Below are 25,531 nucleotides of genomic sequence, written 5' to 3'. Positions count from 1 at the left end.
ATCAGAAAGTTGTGATGGAACACAATCAACCTGCTTTCAGCGGCACTTTGTTGTTGAATGGTTAATTCTTGGATGCCAGGAGTCAGGATTTTACTGATGCACCAGAGTACTTAAAACAGAACAAAATGAAACAAAACCCGGGGGGGGGGGGGGAAAGCATCGGTGGCACCAGCACAGAAGCGCCAACACAACTGGCACAACAGGGTCAAACTTGAGTCAGTCAGTGACAGAGACTGAGCGGCGGACCTCCTATTGTTATCTTAGGTGGGTTTGTTAGATACACTGTACATGGTTTCAGAAGAAAAGCTGGGCTGGACACGCTTCTGTACCCATGGAGATTCTACAAAGCTGGGGTGGAAATCTGAAACTGGTGCACTGCAGATGGCTATAGAAAGCGTACGATGAATGAGGGAGTACAGGTCCAGTCCCCAAAGGGAAAAAAAAACTAGTGAACGGATGATAAATTCTCACATGCGAGTGGCATCAGATCTGCAAAAACAACACACACATGGAGAGAAAAGTCAATACTTGTTAAGCAAACATTCTACAAAAAGTATGTTCATACTATGCAAGGAGCATTTCACCCCACCCCAGTACAATATGTTTTTAGGGAACAGTACTGTTTCCACATGCAAACATTTCAAACAGCATAATACCATAAGAAATAAAAAGAAAAGTAGGAAGGGAAGAATTCTCCATATTTGTATTTATTTATTTATTTTAAGGTGTTATTTTGCTTAACTGAATCTTAAGAAGCCTGAGAACCTCCCAGAAAACAACGACCAACATTCCAAAATATATTTGGTGGCAAAGTATTGAACAATTATCAAAATTTCATCACGATTTTATTACCAGAGTTGATAAAATAATAAAACAAATGGATTTAACATAGCAACAAATGTGTTGGCTAGTATTCAGTTCAGTGAAGAGCCCAAGAGACTAAATGGGCCTTTTTCAAAATGTAGAAGAATTCCTCAAGATTGCACCTGGTAGGCCTCCTTGCAGAGGGCATGTCACAGGTGTGATGCCACAAATTCAGCCCTATGAAGCCAAGCTGACCTCAACAATAAATTCTCCAAATATGCCAGATGCCCCTAAAACAGAATGCCAATAGTTACAATTAAACCCATTAATCTGAAGCATCATTCTATACCATCTTGTTATCCCATCTATTAAATTCCTGGCTTCAAAATACTTATATACAATTCAGCGTACCCAGGTCTTACTGATTTAAAATAGATTTAAGCACAGTTAACTGTGTCCTGGGGATTCGGCCTTTGATAAACATTTCAAATATTTTAAAAAATGTAGCAGGGACTGTTATGAGGATCATTTAGAGCCCATTCCTGATGTGATGGCATTACTTCCAACTACTTGTAATGAGTGTTTCTAGCCCACTTTTCCTGAGATGCTTTCTTCATATACCAAAATGAACCACTGCCATGACCAAACAAAATTATGTCTAGCACTTCCATTCTTTTCCTAGTAAATATGCCTGCAACATGGTGGCCAGCATCCAGGAAAAAGGGCACTTTGTGGACCTGGCACTAGACCAATATCATATTTGCATTCAAATGCCAGACAGTTACTCATAAGTTTGTATATCACACCTTGCAGCATAGATTTGAAGGCTGCAATACAACAACTGCAGAGTGCTGGGTTCTGCTTTCTGATGGCCTGGAACTGCACATGGAACTTGTGAGGGAAACCAGCTGCTGTTGGCTTTAACTTGTTGAAACTAAAACAGTGAATCAGTTGGTTTATTGTTTAATTCTGATGGAAGAGCCATTTTGTTTTGGAGGGAAAGTACTGACATGGCCCTTTATCCATTGGCCTTCCAAGTCCATTTGACACTCTGTCCTAACCTTATGCCCCTCTTTCCACAGTCAGTGACAATTGTTGGGCTTTTAAATGCTGACCAGTATTCAAGGTAGTGGTAGATAGCTACCACTCACCTAGAAGACATGAAGATTTTTTTTCCCCCAGTGAGAATTAGGACTGGCAGAGTGAGCTCCTCAGTGATGTCAAAATAGTGAACACTGCAAACAGGTTGCCATGAATCTACCTGGTGTCTATTTCATGTTCTGGTAGTAACTTGAATTGGACAATCCTCCTCCTCGGATGGCATGAACAGCTGTAGGAGAAGATGCTGGATAATGACCCGGGCGGATAGGCTTGGCTGCAAGAGAATAATCAAAATTGGAAAAAATTAGCATGCAGACCAGCTATATACTGTTTTTTGCCCCTACATGATCAAATGTATTGCAGAATTTCAAGTGTGGTAGAAAGAGTGAATATCATCTTCTGTTGTTAATTAGCACTGTGCAGAACATCACAACTTGCCAAGTGTATTAAGAACCAAGCCTTTACAACCATTCCTCTATTTTGTGGATGACAGAAACTGCTTAAATTAAAAACTCCTGTACAGTCTGTTCATATAGCTGGTACACAATGGAAATATGAGTTCCATGAACAAAAGACAAAAGCATATATAAACATATGGACAGCTACATTTTTATTTATTTAAAATATGTATATCCCATCTTGTCTCCTTAGACTCAGTGAGGCTAACAAAACAACAAGTTGCAAACACAAAAAAACAACCATCAATCAGCAAGGTAAAAACTTGCCCAGCCAAGTACATGAATGCATTCGTGGGTATTTATTCAGGCTGTATTTATGGGACTGTACTGGATAGCTAGGATATTTCACACACACACAAACTAGCATGTGATAAAGAGATCCAGCAAGAAGAATATTTCCACGATGTACCAGTTTAACACCTGTTTGTAGGGAGGAGCATTGTGTCACATGAGCTCCCACTTGCAGTCAGAAGTGGCACAGCCTAGTCACAAGTTTACCACTTCTGTAGGATATAAGCACTGGACGCAGTTGCCATAATGGGCCTTTTACACCATTTCATTCTGCTGTTTCATTCACTGTATTACTCATGCTCGCTTAGGCGGCACATATACTAAAATTGGAACGACTGTATTACTGATTACTGATTTTAGTGTTTTTATAATGTATTTGTGCTTTATTTAACCTTGTAAACCACTTTGGGCATAATGCAGCCAATAAATAATCTACAGTAAATAAATACTATCTCCATGATGACAGCAGAGGAAATGGAGGGAAGGGGGAAAGGACCAATTCCAAGTATACCCCAGGTCACCAGCTGGTTCCAAGATGGGACATGAAGTGGATCATTGGACATACATGTTTTGGGATCAAGTGACCCTTCTTCAAGAAAGAAGTTGGAAATACTAAAGAACTTGGTCAATATTGGAACAACCATACTCTTTTGTGCCAGATACATACCAATTTGGGCAGAGTGGGCTCTCCTTGCCATGTTCTTTGCTCTGACGGCCTCTTTAATGCGATCTACCTCCTGCTGGTATCTCTTCCGGTCCCGCATGGCATTCTCCTTGGCTTCCTTCAGCGCACTCTCCAAGGCTTTCACTCTCTCTGCTGTAGCTCGAAGGCGTTTTTCAAGCTTAGGAAGCTCACAACGGAGATCTGCATTATCACGTACCAGCTGCAGAAGAAGCAAGTGAAAACAGATTAGTAATGCAATACACTGCAGCTGAGCAGAGAAGTGCAGAGAAGCCTTTTAAAAAAATGCATCAAGTTACAAAAGGCAGAATATTAGCTTGTTATTAGTTATTATTTGTTTATTTACTTTATTTATAGTCCACTTTCCTCACTGAGGCTCAAAGCCGATTAAACGGGGTAAGGCAGTGCAATCAAGTAGGATGAAACACTAAAAAAGCAATGCAATAAGGCCTAGGATTGCAAAAATTAGAAACACTGCAAAAAAGTATTAAGCATTATATGTACAACATGCATGGTATTCCCAAAGTGGAAAACAATGCAGGATAACCCATACAATGAACATAGAATACATACCATATACAATGGCATAAAACTCCTGGTCCCTGTATAAAAGCACCTTCCTGGACCATTTTGTGACACTTTTGTCCTATTACCTTCACAAAAATGCCCTCCTGAACAATTCTGTTTTACACAGCCTACTCCTACCCTGCTTTTTGTAACAATAGCATGCTATTTGCTTGACCGACAGTATGTCTTTATAGATTTCTTGGGCTGCAAAGAACACAGTTGGCATTTACAACAGAGACCTGGGTTCATTTCCAAAGTAGCAAACTCACCGAGCCCTTAGGAAACATAGGGAGCAAGCCAAAGCAAGTCTACTCAGAAGCAAGTCATGTCATTCAAAAGATTCAGTGTTTGTTTTTTTTGGAAGGTTAAGCTTTTAAATTAATTACAAATATAAATAATGAAGAATTGATTCACGATAACACCAACTGTATTATTTTGTTGTTTAAAACATGTAATAAGATGAAACACTTTATGAGACAAGACACAGGAGATTCCATTCATGGAACTCAGCATTTTTTCCCTTTAAAACAGCCTGTTGTGGGGCAATAGTTTAGATCAGAACTACAGAGGGTGTGTATGTTTAAAAGCCTTTCAGCCTGTGCAATTCTTATCACCCAAAACCAACTTGTAGGGCTGCAATTTTGTTTTAGGTTGAAAAAGCAGGGAAGGCTTAATCTGCTCCCTCCAGATACAATACACCTACAAACACACTGACTATGCCAGCTGTATAAATGGAATAAAAAACATCCAGTGCTCCATACGTATAGCTTCCAACATCTCATCTGCTTGACCAAAAGAAAGGAGATGGAGAAGGAAAAAAATGACTGCAGGTATGTTTTCTATGGCTCATTTAGTTTTCTGTTTTTAAAAAATCACTGCACATTTCTATGCTTCCATGTGAAAGCCACAAAACAGTGCTTCGGTTTGGCAACACTCAACACAGCAAGGGTTTAATGCCCAAAGGGCTGGGGAAGATTCATAATCAAGCATTTGGTAAATGCAGCTTTCTTTCTGGCTAATTTGGCTGGGATCCTATGAAGTAGCAGTAAATCTACTCTGTTATCTGGTGCTCTTAAGGTTCGCCATATGATTTTGTTGTTGGATGGGCTTCAGACTCCCCCATCCCCACCCCCAGCAGCATGATCTGATGTACCAGCTGTATTTTCCTGCCTTCTGTATCCTGTGGACTTGCAATACATCAGCCACTAGTGCAATGCACTGAACAGTAATTACCCTACCTGTTTGTGAACCTTTGTAAGTTGTTCCAGGTTGTTTTCCAGGAATGAAATTTTCTGCTTCTGAGCAGCACTTCCACCTCCATCATCACTGTCCAGTTCGACACTCTATGCAGGAAGCAAAGAGAAGAATTAGAAACAAGGTTTTGAATATATCAAAAAAGTTGTAGTTGGGTGGTGCAATAAAACCCAATTCCCTAGAATGTCATTACAGGCTATCAAAGCTTAAAAGAGCCCCTAGTATATCAAGCCATTTGATTATTAGTATCAGAAGCAATAAAAATAACAGAATTTCTAAATATGTTTCAATTTAAATGGAACAAGGGGAATGAAACAAATCCTCACGTTCTCTTCCCTGCCATGTTAAGCTAAACCTTTAAAATAGCCTTGTATATCACTCTCATTCCCAAACATGTAAATCTTGTCTTTAAATGCCCATTGAAGTACAAACATCATAGTTACTTAAGTCTAAAGTTGAACTGTTATTTTCCATTTCACTATAGGAGATAGAAAGACACTGCTCTGTGTTCATAGACAATAGCAGCCAATGGTCATTTTCAGTTGAATACTGGAAGCTGAGGTTGTGTGTGAAACTGGCCTTTTCCTAGTTCTTTCAGCAGCTCTGAAAATTTTTCCAAGCCCCTTCCCACCTCCATAAATCCAGCCTCTGACTCAAAGTTATTAACTGATAAGGAAGTTTCATGCTATCTCCTGCAGTAAGACTGATTAGAGCTTGAGTGAAGACTCTGCAGAATCAGCTACCCTCTGAGATTTTATCTTGTAGGGCATGTACACATAAAAACTTCTTACTTACTGATAGGCTTTTCAGTGTACTGTGTTTAGGGCATTAAGAGAATTGAGGCTTCCATGGAACATGCTGCATGCTTTACAGGGGTCTGTCTGGTGCATGGTGGGCATCAGTGAGAGACAAAGATACAGGTGGGTCAATTGTGCCACTCAGCAATTTAGAGTTCCTAGGACTGAACAACTGGATCCCAGCAACTGATCAACATTTTCTGGCTAGTGTTCTTAGATTATGTGGAAGCTAGATGATTATGTGTGATGGCAGATCTATGTCCTCCTGCCCTTTAAAAGACAGGGATGCCCATTTCTGTCCACTTTCCCTGAGGCAGAGTCCCTCCTCTATTTTTATGTTACCTGATCAATATGAGAGGGGCTCGTCGGCTGTCCTTCCAAAGGGCTAATAGATCATCTGGTGTACCCTTGCAAACCTCACGGATCCCTGGATCCCCAGTTTGAGAAGTACTGATTAGACAAATTGCTTTATGTATTTGGGGCAATTTATCTGTGACATAACATATAGGTAAGAGAATATGGAAGAATTCTGGAAACAGTATAATTAAGTGAGACAACCACTACATGAGGCGATCTATATTGAGAAGATGGTTTTATCAAGGCAAATAGCAAACACTTGCTCTGTCAAGGATGTTCCAGCATAGTTTGCCTGTTTCATCTATGAAGCTTTGCCCTGAACTTATCAGAAATAGTTTAGGTCTCTGGGAGAAGACAGGCCATCCAACGCCTTGAGTACTCTTTGAATTCTTTTCTATCTTGGTTAGTAATAAAATTGGGTTGTACTCTTGTTCTCAAGTCTTGCTTCCTATTCTTTTTACATAGTTTTCAGAATCTGGAAGCAGACATTTGCTTGCCTCTGAGTGTCTGCATTATGTATTCAAATACTGCCAAAATGCAGCAACATTTAATTGCACTGATGCAACAAAAACTAACATTTTAATTGCTGATGACGGAGTGGGGAGGGGAGAGAAATTGGCATTTTAACAAAACTCTCCATCTGCCCATAACCACTTACTTTTTTTACTCTGGTGGTAAGATCTTGAACAAAGAGTTTGCGTAAGTTATGGAGAGTCTGCAGTTCTCGAGCCTGGAATTTTTTTTAAAAAAAGATGAAAAATTACATTAATATCTCCCATTTCACTTCAGCAGCAGAAAATAAGCTGTTATGTCAGTACACTGTTATTGAGGGAAATATTTTCAATAAGTACTGCACTTCAATGGCCAAGAAAGGGACAGCAATCGCTGTGACTCACTTTGGGGCAACTTCTCCTGGAACAGCACAATCTGAATCTCTGATTTCTTCTTAATACATTAACTGCACTTTAACATACATTGCATACATACTACTACAATGTTATAATGTGATGGTAATATAGGTGTGTGGATGCTTCAATCCAGCAAGGATGATTTATATGCAGAATCGCCTTTAGGCTGTGTCCCATGAATGCAAACGGTTGCTGCAAAGGATAAACAACCCTACACTCAGCACTAAAAAATTGGTTGGATCCAGCCAGCTTTTTCACTTAATTTCCCCAATGACACACAGCTTTTGTCCATGTGTGTCATATGATCTTCTGCACAGTCTTTTTGGTGGACAAAGAGGACCCTCTACTTTCTTTTTCACTTACAGAAAATCTGATTGTGTCCAACCCACTGTGAGCTCTACTGGATTGGGTATATACTGCATCTTCTACCGAACAGTTGACAGCCATCTTCAACAGTGCTGACCACAGGGCAGAATAAATCCAAGTCCAGGGTATCTGCCCCTCATATACTAGTTGTCAAAGCTTAAAGCATCTTTCATATGTTTCTCCACAAATGTACATGCATATATTTTGGCAGTTTGCATAGATCTGCTTAAAGCTGCAGAATCTGGAAATTTCACATATTTCAAGTAATGCAGGAAGAATATTTTTTAAAAAACCCAAAACAAAAATATAATCTGTTTGCTTGTGACAAATCTCTAACTTCACTAATATCACTAAAGCCCAAATCTATACTATGATGGAAGGGAAGCAAACAGAGTTACCAACTGGATAGTGCCTTACCATCAGTATCAACTCATATTTTTGTGAGATGGCAAAATATTCAAAACAGAACAGAAATTTACTACAGAAAACATTTTGCACTCCTAACAAATGCAAAGCAAAATACAGGAAATATAAAGTTAAGAAAAAATACAAACAAAGCTTGAAGACAGAATACACATACCACAGTTTCTTCCAGTCCCTTAAGATCTTCTCTTGCTTGTTCCCTTTTATCATTAAGCAATCTAGACAGAGAATTAGGTTGCATGACTTAAAAACTCAATTTCAACAATACACAAAATGAACTATACAGTCATGTTTCCCAAGTAAGTGCAACATAATTTGCTCAGTTCAGCCCATTTATGATCCCTAATCAAAGGAAGAACAGGTGTAAATATTGAGCATCAATATTTAACAGTGCCACCCTACAACAGTGTTATACCCTTCTAAGCCCCAAACCCCTTTGAAGGATCCAATGCAGAAACATCTATCTGTGTATTTAATGATAGCAATCTCCAGCGGGCAACCAGGACTAAAATCCACATCGTTTAGAAATGTGGGAAGGAATAAGGGGACGGGGTGGGTGGGGGACGGACAAATAGAACACAGAAGCAATTTCTACAGTTTGCCCTCTGGATGCAGCAGGAGTGACCTAAGCCAGATGCTTTCACCAGTGGTGAGACTGTCCCAGAAGCAACACTGTTGGCGTGTGAGCTATTAAACATAATAGGAAAAGATTACCCTGCTGATTTCTAATCACCCTGTTAACTCACATGAGCTTTTCCAGCTTCTTTTCCCGTTCCTGATCTTCTGCTTTCAATTTCTCATAGTCAGAGCTCAGTTTCTCTTGCTCCAGCTGTAGTTTCTGATTCATACTGGGAGGGGAAAAAAGAAAAGAAAATAGGATCAAACTGGTATTAGAACAGAAGAGATGCCCTGCTGGCCAGACCAGTGGTTCATTTAGTCCAGTATCGTATTTTATACAGTGGCCAGCCACAGTAGTCCTAGAGGCCCACAGAGGTCAAGGCCTTCCTTTGATGTCACCTCCCAGCAGTGGTATTTCAGAACTTTACTGCCTAAGGATGTAGTTATCTTGGCTGGTAGCCACTGATGGACCTATCCTCTAAGAATAATTCTCTTCTAAAGCCATCTATGCTAGTGGCCATCACTACATCCACTGGCAGCAAATACCACAACTGAATTATTGCAGTGAGAGGCAGAGAAGAAACCAAGAAGTCACTACAGCTAGATCAAAGGTGTTTCAACAACTAAATCAGATAATACATCACACCATCACCAAAGGATTCCACAAGGGAATTATGCTACCATTAGGCAAACTAGGCTGTCGCCTAGGGTGAAGACCTCAGAGGGATGCAGAACTGGCCTGAGGGGTACAGTTTTAAACAGATTAGTGTCTTGAAAAAAATGCAACTAAAAATTTATATTTTTTACTTTAAGATAAGTACCACAACAGTGCTATGGAATATAATTAATTACAATGTCTTACAAAAAGTTTTGTGTTTTTTTTTTTTTTTTTACAAGAGATCTGTTTTTGAAAACTGGTTAGCAATGGGGGGGGGGCACAAGTAGCTAGCCTTGCCTAGGGCACAAAAATGACTGGCACTGGCCCTGCATACAGGCTATCTAGTCCAACCCCCAGCTTAATGCAGGATCAGCCTAGAGCCGTGTTGGCGAACCTACGGCACGCATGCCAAGTCCGGCACGCGGAGCTCTCTATGCGGGCTTTAAACCGCGCAGCACTGCGTGCAGGCAGCAAGGCGCGGTTCAAAGCCCGCTCCCTCCCTGGACTGCCCAGCTGGGCGGCGGGGGCTTTGAACCGCTGCTTGCAGGCAGCGCAGCGCGGTTCAAAGCCCAAGGGACTGCCCAGCTGGGTGGCGGGGGCTTTGAACCGCACCGCGCTGCCTGCCCCCCCCCACCGCCCCCCCTCCCGAGTGATCCTTGCCCCGGAGAGGGTCAGGTTCGCCGCCGCCCCCTCTCCCGTGTGATCCTGGCCCAGGAGAGGGCCAGGCTCGCATTCCCCGCTGCCCCCCCTCTCCCGGGCACAGTCAGGCTGCCACTTTCTTCTCCCCCCCTCCATGCAGGCCAGGTCTACTCATTGGTTTCTATGCGCATAGACCTGGTCTCCTTGGGGGGGGGGTCCTCAGTCAGGAGGACAGGTCTACTGCCATGCAAACCAATGGGTAGACCTGGCCTCCGTGGGGGGGGGGAAACCGATCTCCATCCGGAGGCCAGGTCTACCCATTGGTTTGCATGACAGTAGACCTGGCCTCCCGACTGAGACCCATGGAGGCCAAGTCTACCCATTGGTTTCTATAGAAACCAATGGGTAGACCTGGCCTCCGTGACGGGGGAAGCTTCCCAATGGGGACTCCCCCACCCCCACGGAGGCCACCCATCTTCAAAGCCCCCCCCCTTCCCTGGACTGCCCGCCACCCAGCTGTTGGCACTCTGCGATAGGTAACATTCAGTGGTTGAGAGGAGCCAAGATGGCGACCGGATAGTAGCTGCAGTCTTATGCTCCGCAAGTACAACAATATTTTCTTTCTCCTTATCCCTTATTCATGCCACCTGGACTATTTCTGCATAACACTGCTGGGAGAGTTAGACAGCTTCTGCACTCTGCGATAAATAAGTGGGTTTTGGGTTGCAGTTTGGGCACTTGGTCTCTAAAAGGTTCGCCATCACTGGCCTAGAGCATCCTTGACAAGTGTCTAGATTATTTTCATTTCTTTGTTTTAAAAAGCTTCTTTTGCCCAACTACTGTAAAGCAGGAGCACATTGTGACTGCTGGAACAGTTTTCTTCTCTTTATTTATTCAGCAACAACAGCACAATACTGGAGAGAGATGTGCAGAGTGTAGGCTGCTGGGTTTTAATGAGAGGCTTGCTAATAAATCTTGATGAGACGATGTCATCTGCAGTGGGCTATGGGTTCATGTTTGGAGAAAGTAAGGAGGTAAAAGCGGAACTTACTCTCTGATTTCATCAATGGTTTTCTGTTTCTCCTCAATCTCATCACGCAGCCTTGACAGCTGCTTCTGGTGGGCTTCCCTGTGACTTTCCATCTGCTGCTCCAGCGTATTCTGTTCATTATAAAAGGGGAAGGGAATACATTTCAAGTATTTGTCTTTTTGTTCCTATTTCACAATGTGTTTAATATTTCACAAAATTTGTGTTTAATATGTCACAAAACCATTTACAGATGTGGCTCAAATCTGCATAATTTTTATGGATTATTTTTTTTTTTGCCGTCAAGTCACATCTGACTTATGTTGACCCTGGTGGGGTTATCAAGGCAAGAGATGTTCAGAGGAGGTTTGCCAATGCCTGCCTCCTCGTTATGCCCCTGGTATTCCTTGGAGGTCTCTCATCCAAATACTCACCAGGGTCGACCCTGCATGGCTTCTGAGATCTGACAAGATCAGGTTAGCCTGGGCTATCCAGGTCAGGAATATGGATCCTTATCAACTTCTACAACTAACCTGTGGAATGGCTGTGCATCCTACCATTCCACTGAACAAAATCTGAAGGCTTCTTCCAATGGAAGAACCACTTTGGGCTGTAGGAACTTCCTCCAGACTAAGGTAGGACATATGCCACTATCTTCTATAGCCCCATCTCCAATTAATTCTGTGAGCAAATTGCCACGCATACATATACTATTCCCATGCATACACCGACAACTATTGGGTACACATATAAAGCACTACAAGCTTCTGCTGGCAGGTCCTCTGTTCTGGAGAGGCTGAAGCTGGAGAAAGCTGACTATTGGGAGAAGCATCTGAGGGAAGGAAGGGAAAGACCCTTAGTTTAAGAGAGAGAAAGAAAAGAAAGCTTTCCTTGGTAAAGTTACTGAAGTCTTTGAAAGGACAACACTGTTGCCTTTCCTATCCAGAATATCATTATAATCTAGAAGCTGTTCCTATCAAGAACCTCTTAACCCTTTTACTTTGTCTACAAGGGATTACATCAATTTCAAGAAATTGAACTTTATTTTATTCCTGCACGTTTCAGGACAAAATCACATGCTTATTAGATTACACAATCACAGATTTTTAGCCTTTCCTTAGCTGTTTTGTTCAATATTTCTTATTGGGGTTTGTTAGCTATATTTATTGTTGCTTTTTATTTATTTAAAAACCAAAACTATATTTAATATATAAATTCTATCTATCCTTGGTGATTAATACGTATTTGCACTAGGCTCTGTGGTTTCTAGGAACCAAACAGCGTTTTAGGATGCACAGCAGACTGGGAAACTCTAACAGAGCTGCTATTCCAAAGTCCTGTTTAGTGTCGGCTGTAAGGAGATGAATTGTCCCCACATATCAGAGTCTGAGTTTTGACACTAGATCCCAAGAGCCACCATCATAATACAGCTGTAAAGCTCTGATTAATTTAAGCAAAAGGTGTATTCAACATTCCGTCGCCATGGTCCTACAGAATGAAATCCAGATGTTTTCCCCTCTGCCCCGGCACTTGCACTGTATGCCAGTTATCATCATCTAATGGACAATTCCAATGTCTGTACAGCTCCGTTATTTCAAACACACAAGCCACTTTCTGGGAAAAACGTGTTTCTAGTGGTTGTACTTTCCCCTTCGTGTGTAACCCTTAGCACTGGAGTGCTTCATCTTCACTGCCATCTTAGGAAGTGTTCCTTAAAAATTTGTTTTTAAAATGTCTTTGTTAGCTGTATGCTCCTGCTGCCTGTGCAGTACTTGGCAAGTACTGAAAGCCTTCATCCTGTGATGAGCAGCACGGTCATCTCTCCCACCCTTTTATCACAAACTTACTCCAACCCTGCCTACCTTTTATATGAGTATAGGTTATTGTACTACTGCTCCTCATTTAGGGTTAGCACAAATACGTTGCCAAGAACAAACAATAAAAACCATTTGTAAATTTTGGGAATTGGCCCTTCCTCTGCTATGATGCAAACATGCACTATTCAATTTCTTAATGCAGACTGACATTTTGTTACAAAATGTTAATTAAATGTACAGAAATGCATCACATGATGTCATAATTCAGCCTTCATTGGCAGTTTGAAAAACGTTTTTGATGAGGAACTGATCTCACAACTGCAGCACACAACATTACCTTCATTTCCTCTGCATCCTGCAGCAAGGTCAAATGTTCCTTTTCTTTATCTTTGAAGCTCACTTCATGCATTTTCTCTATTAAAACAAAACAATTAAGCTGACAACTTCTGTTTAAAGCGGTATTGTTTTAACAGAATGCCACTCAAGTCCCCAAAGACCATCCCTTGGCAAGCAAATGATACTTCTTCCCACACACCCATCTTGGCTTCATTCTGTATGGAAGCAAAACCTAAAGAAACTGTCTTCCCACCATAGTAACTGCTGTTATGTTACATCAATCAGTTCATAGCCAAGATAGGCTTTAAGCTATGCTTTTCAAGAGATGCCTTTTTTAAAAAGCAAAAGGCGGGGTAATAATCTCTGCTACTAAATAATTCTGCTTCCTCCTACTTTCATTCTCACGCCAACTACTGGTAATTTAGAATGCAACACTCCTCCAGGCCAATTCATATGAGCAAAACAGAATGCCAAGATCCTCAGAGGTTCCATGTAGCATTCACCACATGACAACATAGTCATGCAACTTTATGGTGCCTAAGTAAGCTTGCACTTTGACTGACATTTTACATAGCAATGCAAAGCTGCTTGAAGTGGGTTGTGAATCATGACAGAGCCTGTGTAGATTGCCACGCAATGCTGAGTCAGAGGATCCATGACATTTGTATAGCATATTCATTTTAATTGTGCAGAATTGGCAGAGTCAGAGGATTATTACAAATGCTCCCCAAACTGGCCTACGTAATCCTTAAAATTAACTAGTTCAACACGCCAGTCTTCTTTTCAGCGGCCACAAAGATAATGCCTTGGCAAAATTCAACATCAATCGGAAAAATGCACAAGAGCTGTTTCAGGAAATGGGCAAAACTGGAGGGGGGAGCAGAAAACTTGCAAATATGAACATGCAAAACTGCCTTATACAGATTCAATCCACTGGTCTAGTTCAGTGTTAAGGGGAGGGGCTGTGGCTCAGTGGTAGAGTATTGGCATGCAGAAGGTCCCAGGTTCAATCCCCGGCATCTCCAGTTAAAGGAACTAGGCAAGTAGGTGACGTGAAAGACCTCTGCCTGAGACCCTGGAGAGCCGCAGCTGGTCAGAGTAGACAATACTGACTTTGATGGACCGAGGGTCTGATTCAGTATAAGGCAGCTTCATATGTTTAGTGTTGTCTAAGCTGACATGCAGCTGCTCTCCATGGTCTCTAGTGGAAGAAAGGTCTTTCCCAACCACTGTCATATAAGATTCTCTACACAAAGGTAGCAGGGACTGAATCTGGGAATATCTACATGTGCTCTACGACTAAGCGCAGCCCTACCTTGAGCACGCAATTTGGCCAGCTCTTCATTCAGTGAATCCTGTGACTCTTCCAGTTGTCTTCGTTTCTGCTCCATGTTCTGCATGTAGTCTGTGAGAGACTTGATTTTGGCTTCATGCTTTAAAAGAAAACAAACACAACAGGCAGAACCATGTTTAATGTATGCCACAAAGAAAGCATGGGGTGAGGGGAGGAAATAACTGGATAGATAAAAGAGGGGAACTCCAATAACCTGTGAGATGAGGAGCTGGCAGGCAGCGAGTTCCCTTTCACTGGCATTCATCTTCCTGTTGCAGTCTATCTGGGCACTCTCTAACTGCTTGCTGCGGTTCACCAGAGATTTCACCTCCGACTTCATCTTGCTAATGTAGAGTCGAGCCATAGTGAACTCCTCCTCAATCACACCGTTCACATCTGCTAACTGAGCAATAGAAAAATGGTTGCACAATAAAAGGCCACCTGGAAATTGCATTTGTTGTTATTCTGCTGGAAATGTAGAAATATGCTTGTGTTTGCCTCAGAGATTGAATTAACATGCGTCTTTGATTCAAATTTGAATTTTTAACAATACAGATAAAGAAAGGGAAAGCAAGAAACCAAGGATAGGGAAATCTAAACTACTTTCCAGGAAATATCACATGAAAATATAGAGCCACCAGAGCATATTCTGAGGAACTGTAGTGAAGCAACAATATAGTAATACATACTTGGTTCCTTCCAGCTACTGCCTTTCAGGTCCAATTTCACAATGGTACAGTCACTGCCTGTAATAGTTTGTCTGCATGAGTCTGGAGCAGTTATTAATTCAAGATTTTTGTTCTTAACAAAATGACTGCTATGTCTTGTACTGCTTGGGCCCAAATCTACTCAACCTTAGTACACATCACCAACACATCGATGAAGGTGGATAAGATGGCCAGTAAACAGAGAAAGCTGAGAGAGCAGCACTTTACTCTCAAGTATGGCTGTATGGCATCCTATGGTGGTGGTATAATTAAATGTCCAATGATGTGCAATGGTCCAATAATACCAGACATTACCTACCAGACAATTATACAAAATATTTCTTGGTGATCAGATTAAATTTCCTTAGCCTTTGCTGGTTATCTGTTTAAGCTATTATTACAAATTCAATATTACTGTGAATAATATTTATTACGGAGTTAAATAAAGAAGAAAACCTAAAGAGCTTTGGACCATCACAGGGGCCATTTCCATGCTTTTCTGTGGTTTTACCAAATTGTCACATAAAACAAAATAGAAGCTTAAGCAAGGCTATAACTTCATTATGTAACATGACGCTAGGAAGAGTACACAATACAATCCAGAACCTGTAGTATGTTCTTAACTTTTTACAGCAATACCGTAACCAATTTGTTAGGAAAACACTTTCTCTTAATTCAAATTGTGACCATCTTCTCACCCTTTCCTATGTATAGGGGGTTAGGTCACCATCATAAAAGAGGCCCTGAACTCAGGGACAATACCTATACCACATCTGTGCCATCCTATGCAGTTATACCCTTCTAAGCTTACTGACTTCGATGGATGTAACTCTGCTTAGGATGGTACTGCATAGCTCCTGCAAGGCCACTGGAAATATAGGTGCCAGCAAGGGCTCCACACAGAGATACAATATCTGAAAGCTGCTCAGCACATAGATTACTCAACCATGTGGAGTCTCTCCCACCACTGCAACAAGAATGGAGTCTCTCCACTTGGTCTATGATTCATGCGGCAAGCAACTTCCAGCCCCTGCACATAAAAAAAAGTGTTTCCAGCAGCTTCCCACGTGACAGATGTAACAGGAGAAGCTTCAAGTAATTAGAATGATACTATAGTTTAAATAACATTTTTGCAAGTATGGATGTACATATCTGACTGAGAAAGATTTCATCAATAAACAGTACATAAAAGAGAGAGTGCACACATATGTATGTGTGTCAAATATATGCTAAATTTGTTCCTGCAAACAGCCTGAAAAATAACAATAGCATATGTGAAGGGCGTAAACTATGTTGTGGGTCTACATAACATGCAGAATGAAAAGTCAGGTTCCTTTGAACCAAAATAGATGCAACTGACAGTTCTGAAATTCTCTATCCTGCTTTTTTCTTAAATGAAGAGCAGCCACAGGAGGCTGCAATTGGAAGCAGAGTACTGTGAGGAAAGGCAAGGGAAGGCTGCTTCCCTTCCCTCTGCTTGTTGTATACTCCTGATTTCTGTCTCCCATGGCTGCTTTTCACTAAAAAGAAAAGTCAAAGGGAAGAATCATAGAATTGGCCATGTTATGGGCCTTAATCTCCAGTAAATGAACCAACATTTTTTTCTCTTTTGAGGTACACTGGAACATAAGACTTGATCTCTCTCCTGGACTGTACAGGGTAGCTAATAAAGCAAGGCTTGTTTAACACATTAGTTAAAACTGAACAATACTTAACGTCTCCCAACCACAATGAGTCTTAAGATGCTACATAAAACTCAAATCTTTAAAAAGTTTAGCTCTTTGCTACCTATGGGTTGCTCTGTTTGCACTTGTACCAGGATCCAAAAAATTGAATTAAACCCGAGTCCAAAGGGACTTTAGATGGGTTTTTATCCACCACCACCCCATTTTAGAAACGGCTTTTGAAATGGTAAAGGACTTTCAAAAGCAGTTTGTGATGGATGTAAACTGTTCAAAGTCGAAAAGGTCACTGGGCAAGTACAAGGTTCTTCCAGCAAATCTACAATGCAACCCAATGCAGAGTTACTCCAGCCTAATCCTACTGATGTGAAAAGGCTACAGTAACTCTGCACAGGATTGCACAATTAAGCTACTCTTTGGATCTTGGCTGCTGATGGATAAGCAAATGCAGCCAAGAATTAGAATCTTCTCTCAAATGCCACACACGTTTTCCCATGACATAACAATCGCTATTACAATGGACTGACAGGTCCTCTTTTTATTCAGTCAAATGACTACGATATCCAAGAACATCATCTGGCATCAAGGCTGCGATAACTTCTGTATTAATTTAAATCGAGATATCCAATCAGCAAGCATAGATGCACACACTGGCTCTCTGTTAAATGCAATGGGGATGCAGATATTTGCAGGAGTTCCACATGCATCTGAGTATAAGTGAAGTCCTGCACTGAGGCAAACAGGTGTCATGGTTCAATCCACCAATCAAACATGTACAAGTTTAAGCCTATTTACATTTTCAAAGGTTACAATAGGAAAGGATCAGCTGAAACCCAACTGCTGTCTTAACTGCCTTTCAAAAGAGGAGCAGCTCATTTCCACCATCATCATCCAGAAACGAAGCATTGTTCTTTTAACCCCTCATACTATTCAACTTACGGTTTTTACGTCATTGGTACCAATGATTCCTCCAATCTCTCCAAGGTCTTTAAGCAGTAAATTCAAGATCTCGGTAGCTCTCTTTTTCTGATGGTTATTGAGCTCTTGCAATTGACCCAACTCTCTCTGTGTAGACATCAGCGCAGACTGCAAAACAATTTATGCACAGTGTTACAAGCTTACCCATTGATCCTAACCACACTTAATAGCAACAATAGAGTTACTTCGTACTTTGTGGAAATTGTGGCTTCGCCAATTTGGTACTGACGTTTCCTGTGTTCAGCATGTAAAGTACGAAAGTCTTGTTCCCCAATCCCTGAATATATCACCACAAGTCCTTTGGGGAAAAACACAATAATTCAAGCTTCCTAACAGGTATTTTAAACATGTTAACCTTTTGTTGCCAGATTAATTTTTCTCTGTGAAAAAAGTAGAGTTGTTACCAATTACTTTGATATACTTGTGCAGCATCAGCCTAGCACTGCTGGGTAGGGACAGGGTGGTGACTGTGGTCTATTGGGCCTCTGGGGCATTCACAAGATGATTTGTTAGCCAGAGCCCCGTTTTTGAGTGCCTGTAACTGATGAGACAGAACAAGGATTCTGTTGGTGTCCTGCCCACCTGCTGCCCAACAGTCTCCCTGCTTGAGCTTAGAAAAGGCAATCTCAGACTCACTGTTGAGGACCCCAAGGTTTGTTGTCCTTGGAGACTTCAATGTTCATGCTGTTCATGCCCTAGCAGGAGCAGCTCAGGACTTCATGGCCACCACGACAACCATGTGACTGTCCCAGAACATTCTGGTACCTACACATACAGTACTACACATACAGGTCATACCCTTGATTTGGTTTTATCTAGAGATAAAGTACACGGTTTGGTAATCAGGGAATTTTCCTGCGCTTGTCATGGAGCATTATCTGGTGATACTTAGACTCACGGACACACAGAACCTTTGCAAGGGTGGGGCGGTGGGGGACTATTAGGATGGTCCACTATTAGGATGATACACACAGAGTATGTAGGGCAGTATAATACAATAGGGTCTTTTCCCTAATGGCCTGTGAATCTGGCAGAGTCAGTGCGGATGCCATACCAGAAATTACTCCAGTGATGATACACTTGCACACAACAGTAACAACACAAAGTCGGAAACTTGCACACAGCCTCCCATTTTTCCAGTGTTCAGATATGAAAAGTTTCCTGTACATATATTACTAAAGATAAATCTGAAGGGGGTGGGGGAAAGAACGTTATCTGGCGCCCACTTTAGTCTTAGCCAAGAATAGATAGTAACTAAAGGCTGCAGAAAACAAAGTCTTGCAGAATTCTATGAGTCAAAACTAAGAAGAGCCTTTTGAAATACAACAGACTTGCAAGGAAATTGGAATGACTGATTGTACCTTAGTAATAAAATGCCTTTTTCCAATCTCAGCCTTTACAGTGCATCTGCAGTGCACAGCTGCATGCAGATAATCTTACATTCACAACAGGACCATGAAGACACATTTAAAATGCCATCCTCCAATGCTAACCAGCCTTTTTGTTTTTAAAAAAGCATATGCTAGCCACTATCATGCTTTCCCCAATTTCGTTTTTGCTGAAAGAATATTAAATTGTAACAAAAAACACCCTCCTTCCCCTGTCCTTTCCCTTTGCAATCTTGTTCCTGCCAATGCTCTTCCAATTAAATTTTCACAAAGAAACGGCTCCCCAGTGCCTGGTAAGCAGGGGAATGTAATTTATGTAATGTGGCCTTCTAATACCTGTCACGGAAGAACCTATTTCAGTGAAGAGAAATGTAAAAACGGATGTACCATTTCCGATTTCAGTGCTATGGCTGCAGGGTAGATGTCAATTGAAATGCTAACTTCTATACTACAATTCTGGAAATTATTTTGAAACTCTTCTATATAGGGTTGGCTGCATATTAGCCTAGTAAAGAGAGAGCCCCTCGTGTCACATTTAATGGCAGTAATAGGATTATATCAGAAACAAATCTGCCTGTCTACTCTGAATACAGATAGAAGAACACACCCTCTAAGCAGCTAACCTCGTCACCAATATTTACGCAAAATATAAATGTGCCTGTCAGGAAATTATAGTTACAGCTATTAAAGCTATTAAAGAGCTAAACAGAAATGCATTACAAATTCCACTATCTAAACTCATTCAGATTTCCCCAATGTGTTGATGAATCACATTTATACTGTATAGCTTTCCCATTCACTATCAAGCAGCTTGAAGTTCAGCGTATCTGCAAGACAGACACGCAACTAAACATACAAAAACACATGTGCATGAGCACATCCACACGCACACACATTTTGTAAGGTCTAGGACAGCACCTTTTTTCCTTTTCTCAAAGAAAACAGGTAAGGGTAGCAGAAGATTCTTTGCAGTTGTCATTCCAAAACTTTGGAAAAAGCTCTCTGCTGATTCCCTCATTTGTTAGGAAAAGGTATAAGGCTGGCTCTTTTCAATAATTATTTTAAATACACTAAAAAGCTGTGATATGAGTGACTTCAGCAATTTAAAATTGCTGCTGCTGTGATTGTTGTTTTTACAAGTAGTCCAGGGCTGTTCTACTGCTTTTTATAATTATTATTTTAGGATTTTGAACCACCTTGAACAAATTGCATGAGACAGGACGTAAAAATCAAATACAATGCTCCAGTCTACTGGAAAACTAAATAGTGACAGAAGGCTTTATTGGAAATCAACACCACAGTTTTCAAATTTTCAGTCCTTTTAGGTATGACATAAATTATTGCCCTTCTCCAGACAGGGAACAATGTTTTAAGCAACTATGACGTGAACTCATCTTAGGGTTTTGATGAGTTCACGTCATAGTTGCTTAAAACTTTGTTCCCAGTCTGGAGAAGGGCAATAGTTTATGGTCACATTATGAGAAGACAAGAGTCACTGGAAAAGACAGTCATGCTAGGAAAAGTTGAGGGCAGCAGGAAAAGAGGAAGACCCAACAAGAGATGGATTGACTCAATAAAGGAAGCCACAGCCCTCAATTTGCAAGATCTGAGCAAGGCTGTCAAAGATAGGACATTTTGGAGGACACTGATTCATAGGGTCGCCATAGGTCAGAAGTGACTTGATGGCACTTAACACACACACACGACAAGAACACTAGATTGGAAACCAACCAATTTATTTGTAGGATTAGCTGGATGGGAAATTATTGCCAAGCACTAGAGAAATGATACAACAGTGTAAGAAAAGCAGAGATGATGTGCAAGACCCCCAAATATGCATAGCTTGTAAAGCAGGATGCTATAACCACCAGGCTTCTTTCCAAGCACAATGTGGCAGCAATCCCAGAAACATGAATTAATAGATTCTTTGAATACAGTACTGAGGCTGAAAATCTATCACACTTATCTGGGAGCGGCCTCCATTCAACTGAGCGGGATTTGATTTTGAGTAATGATGCATAGGGATCAACCAGTAAAGGTAACAGTCGAACAGTTAATTTAAGAGTTTCATGGAACATCTAGTGGGCCTCTAGAATTGGGAGACCCAATGTTCAACTGATGTGATTGCTCTTGAGTATCCTCTTCCTTGTGCTGGAGCTTATGGGGCTCCTGGCTCACAATGGAACAAGAGCTTATGAAGTGCAAGGGAAGAGAATTAGGGTGACGGTGTTTGGTCAGACTCGGCTTAAGTTAGAATGCATTTGAAAGCCTACTCTGCTACCATCGCATCTACACAGAGCCACCCGGTAATGCTGTTTAGGGTAGTAAGAGGCCTTTTACAAGCTGGCCCCAGGAACACTTTAGAGCTCACTGTGACCAATTTGCTAGGCATTCCGTGGATAAAACTGCTTGTATCCAATTCACCTTGGACTGTGCATTAACAACTGTTACAATGAATGTCCCAGAGGTTTCCAGTAGTCAGGTTAATGTGGACACTTTTAATTAATCAACCTGAAGACCAATACTTGGAAATGGAGGATCTAGTTATTCATTTGTTAAAACATTTATAACCCACCTTTCCTCGTGGCTCAAGGCGGCTTACAATAGCTAAAAACACCTTCAGTTAAAACCAAAAATAAAATAGCAAGCCCCAAATCTCTCCCATCTCTCCCGTTAAAAGGCTCTTGCTGTCCAACCCCGCCTTGCCCCCCAAAAAGTCCTGAGAAACAGGCAGGCCTTGCACTGCCTGCTGATGATCTCCAACGAGGGGCTCATCTTGGGTGCACGGACATATGGAAGGAGACCACTTGTCCATTAGACTAATGCCCTTCATGGCTAGTTAAATTGGCCAGGGAAGGGCTGACTAGTTGGATGGTGCTGATTATTGATCATTCAGGGCTAAAAGAGGCAATAGTTAGACTCCTCCTGAAAACCATCATCATTAGATAGCACAGATTTGAACAAATTATAGGCTGTTATCCAACTTCCCTTTTAAGGAGACGGTCCTGTGAAAAGGTTGTAGTGAAGCAACTCCAGGCATTCCTATGAGACTGCCTACATGATTTTCAATCTGGATTCAGATTCACGGCACAGAAACTGCCTCAGCTGCCATGATCAACAGGTGGAGTGTGCCCCTTTTAGTCATCCTGACACTCCTGGCAGCCTTTAATCCATTAACCCTGGTATCCTTCCGGTCCACTTGGCAAGAATGGGACTGGAAGGCTTCGAAATGGAATGGATTTAATTCCACCCTGTACTAAAAATATATGAAAAACCATCTCCACCGATATTGCCCAACCTGAGACTTTTAATCAGCTAAGGGGGACTGTCTCTGGAAAACAGCCTTGGCAGAGGTTTGACTGCTGGGAACCCAGAGGAGGGCAGTTGCCCCCCGACTGTGACCCTACCTCAGGAGCTGAAAAAAAGCTACTTTCTTGGGCTTGAAAAAGCTGCTTTCTTCTGGTTGTGCCTGAAAACCTGCCTCTTCCATAAGGTATTTGAATTGGATCAATGAGCAATGGGGCTTGGGGAAAGGGGGAGAAAACTGACTGGTAGCACTGCTGGAAATGATTTTTTGATGCAATTTTATCATATCTTACTGGTTACATTGTAAGCAGCCTTGGGGATTTTTTAAAGTTAGAAGTTGGTCTATATATAAGCTAACCATCTAATAAATAAATATGCATGTGTGCACACATATAGAAACTTCAGAACATGTCTTGATCCGCTGCTCATTCTACCAAGAAGTCCGCACGAGGTTTCTTTCCCCTCTGCTTAACACTTGCCCTGACCAACCAGATGAGTTTCTGGCTAAGCTCTTAACTGATAAAAAAAATCACAGTTTACGCTCTTGACTGCTAAATTCTGTGCTGCAGCTATTAAAATACGTCGTACCCTGACAGGATAAGAGTAACAGAAATATTTTATTACTCAAAATATTAAGGGGCCACACCAAGTTATACGATGTTTATATAAATTTTATTCATGCACGTAATTTGTAATTTTTAGGCTTAGATTATTTGTAGTAGCAGTGGTAGCTGTTGTGGTGGTTTTCTTATTATCTATTGTGGCTGTTGTTTGTTTTTGCTGGTCAGTGACCATATAAATAAATTATTATTATTAATATTATTAATATTATTAATATTATTATTATTATTATTAGCGTGCACACACAAAGAAGTACACAGGAAAATGGTTATTCCTACTGTTTTCTGTTGAAGTTCATCAGCCAGTTGTTCATTAGATCTCAACTTGTCCTCCACTTCTTGCGATTTCTGGTCATAATTAACCGCTAATTCTTCCAGCGCCTGAAGAACTTCTTTCACTTCCTCTTTTGCAGCCTCATTTTCAATCTGAAGTCGAGTCAGTTCCTCCTGTATCTTCTCATAATCTCTCCTAGTGGAAGCCAAGAGCTGCAAAGATATGAAGATGTTCAGGTTTTATACCATCTAAGTTTCAACAGAGGATCTAGAGGAAACAATTGACAGAAATCAAAATGATAAGGAAAGTTTACAAAGACAACACTAAATACAATATCAGAACAGCATTCAGAGGCCTCCAGTAAAAAACACCCGTGAAAGCCAAATGTGATAATGCATAGGCCCATATAAGAGCTCTAAAACTCAGCTTCTTTTGGCAGCCACCATAAGAAATCCTTATATATAAAACCATGACAACTTGAATTAAAGGCTTCAAAAAGGAATTCTAGTACATTGCATGCTGCTCTTCAGGGCATGAGGGGGGGAACCATTGTGAGTGAGATAACAAGCACTGGCCACTAGGAATATGCAGAACATTCATCTAACATAAAAGCATCTGTTTTCTTCTCCTTAATTGGGAATCATGCAGTTGTATATCAAACAGAAGGTTCTAAAAAGTAATATTACAGTTATTTTCTATATTATGTGTAAAACTATGGCCTTTTTCAGACTACCGTTCTAAACCGGATGTCATCCGTTGTTGGCCAGTTTCCAAGTGAAGCAATACAAGGATGGGCATTCATACAGCTCATTTCAATCTGTCTGTGAGCTGTCTCTAAAGTATTCTGGCCAGTTCAAACACCACCACTATTGTTTTCCCGCCTTTTTTGGTGGCGCAATCGTTTCTGGCTACAGCAACAGGCATGTCAATGGTGCTGCTATAGTTATAACGCTATAGTGCAAATCTTAGAACATTTTTTTTCAAAGCTGAAAAAGAATGCCGTGTGAAAAAAGGCAGAGGGGAAATAGCGGTCCTTTTGAAAGCGCTCCAGACAGTTCAAACAGCACACTGGAGCAATTCAGAAGTGCAAGGAAGAACTGAAAATGGTAGAAAGCAGCTTTTACATAAAACGGCAGAGCCCCGTGATGCCGACCAGATGCAAGCGGCTTTATCTGAATAGGTAAAAAAAAATCATTAGCAGCCAGGACCCAAACTGGTTGTGTCTGAATTGACACCAAAAAAATCCATTAGCAACCCGCTGCTCAACCGGATTATAAGGGCAGTTTGAAATGGACCCAAGTGTTTTATAAATCAGATAAACTATCATCACTGCTTCTAATGAAAGAGCCATCTGTTGAGGAAAGCCTAGCCATTAAGGTTACAAGTATTTTTGACCGCTGGCTGATCAACGTGAGTACAATGGACACAATTATGTTTTTACAGTGGCTAAAGATTTAGGTGCTTCATTCATCAGAGGCCTCTCACTTACTATTAATTCAATCTGAACTATACGAGTGCTTTATCTGAAACGTACATTACAAGGCTGACATTCTGAAATACTGCCATTCTATTAAAAGCTATACTTCCTTCAAGCAACATAAAACATGCACATTCTGAAATACGTATTTGTAAAAGGGGCTAATCTGTAATCACCTGAAATTAACATGACAACAAGCAAGCAACAACTCTGAATTTGTTACACTGATCTTACGCACAACAGACAGAATTTTAGCCTATATTCTTTATAAATTAAAGCATGGGGAAGAATACAGATTAAACATATAGTCTATATGGTACTAGCAAGCATTTTTGTGACAAAAGTGAACAAGTGTAAATAATATTAGAACAGTGTGTTCCTGCTCTGTACAGTTATGTTAGCAATAAATCTGCCGGCTTAATCAGCCAGATATAAGTGTTCTGGCTAATTAAGGAAAACCCTAATTAAGGCAGACACCCCACTGTCCAAATACCAGCAAGCTAATCACAAACAGTTATAGAGACTGGGCGAATTGTTTTCTGCGTTAGGGAAGATGAAATAAGCCTTGAGAGAGTTTAGTGTACAAGCTTTGCATGCAGAAAGTACCCAGTTCAATTCCCAGAATCTCTGGTTAAAGAATACAGGCTGGGAAAGATCTGTCTC

General features: G+C 41.1%; 1 protein-coding gene across 1 annotated transcript in view; it reads right to left on the bottom strand.

The window, feature by feature from the left end:
- Positions 1–373: 373 nt before the first annotated feature.
- The window catches only part of KIF5C (kinesin family member 5C), a 94,716-nt gene continuing 69,558 nt past the window's right edge, over positions 374–25,531 (bottom strand). Inside the window, exons 14-26 of the mRNA XM_056861357.1 lie at positions 23,397–23,603; positions 17,765–17,911; positions 14,651–14,839; positions 14,419–14,536; positions 13,105–13,181; positions 10,975–11,084; positions 8,755–8,856; positions 8,166–8,226; positions 6,970–7,041; positions 5,142–5,246; positions 3,322–3,538; positions 2,066–2,179; positions 374–489 (exon numbers count right to left, since the gene is read on the bottom strand). Coding sequence (XP_056717335.1) covers positions 2,073–2,179; positions 3,322–3,538; positions 5,142–5,246; positions 6,970–7,041; positions 8,166–8,226; positions 8,755–8,856; positions 10,975–11,084; positions 13,105–13,181; positions 14,419–14,536; positions 14,651–14,839; positions 17,765–17,911; positions 23,397–23,603 — 1,512 coding nt within the window. The 3' untranslated portion in view covers positions 374–489; positions 2,066–2,072. The remainder of the gene's footprint in view (positions 490–2,065; positions 2,180–3,321; positions 3,539–5,141; positions 5,247–6,969; positions 7,042–8,165; positions 8,227–8,754; positions 8,857–10,974; positions 11,085–13,104; positions 13,182–14,418; positions 14,537–14,650; positions 14,840–17,764; positions 17,912–23,396; positions 23,604–25,531) is intronic.

Source organism: Euleptes europaea, chromosome 15 (genome assembly GCF_029931775.1).
Source record: "Euleptes europaea isolate rEulEur1 chromosome 15, rEulEur1.hap1, whole genome shotgun sequence".
Taxonomy (NCBI): Eukaryota; Metazoa; Chordata; class Lepidosauria; order Squamata; family Sphaerodactylidae; genus Euleptes; species Euleptes europaea.
Note: the sequence above shows the minus strand (reverse complement) of the source record. Positions and strands in the feature narration are given on the sequence as shown.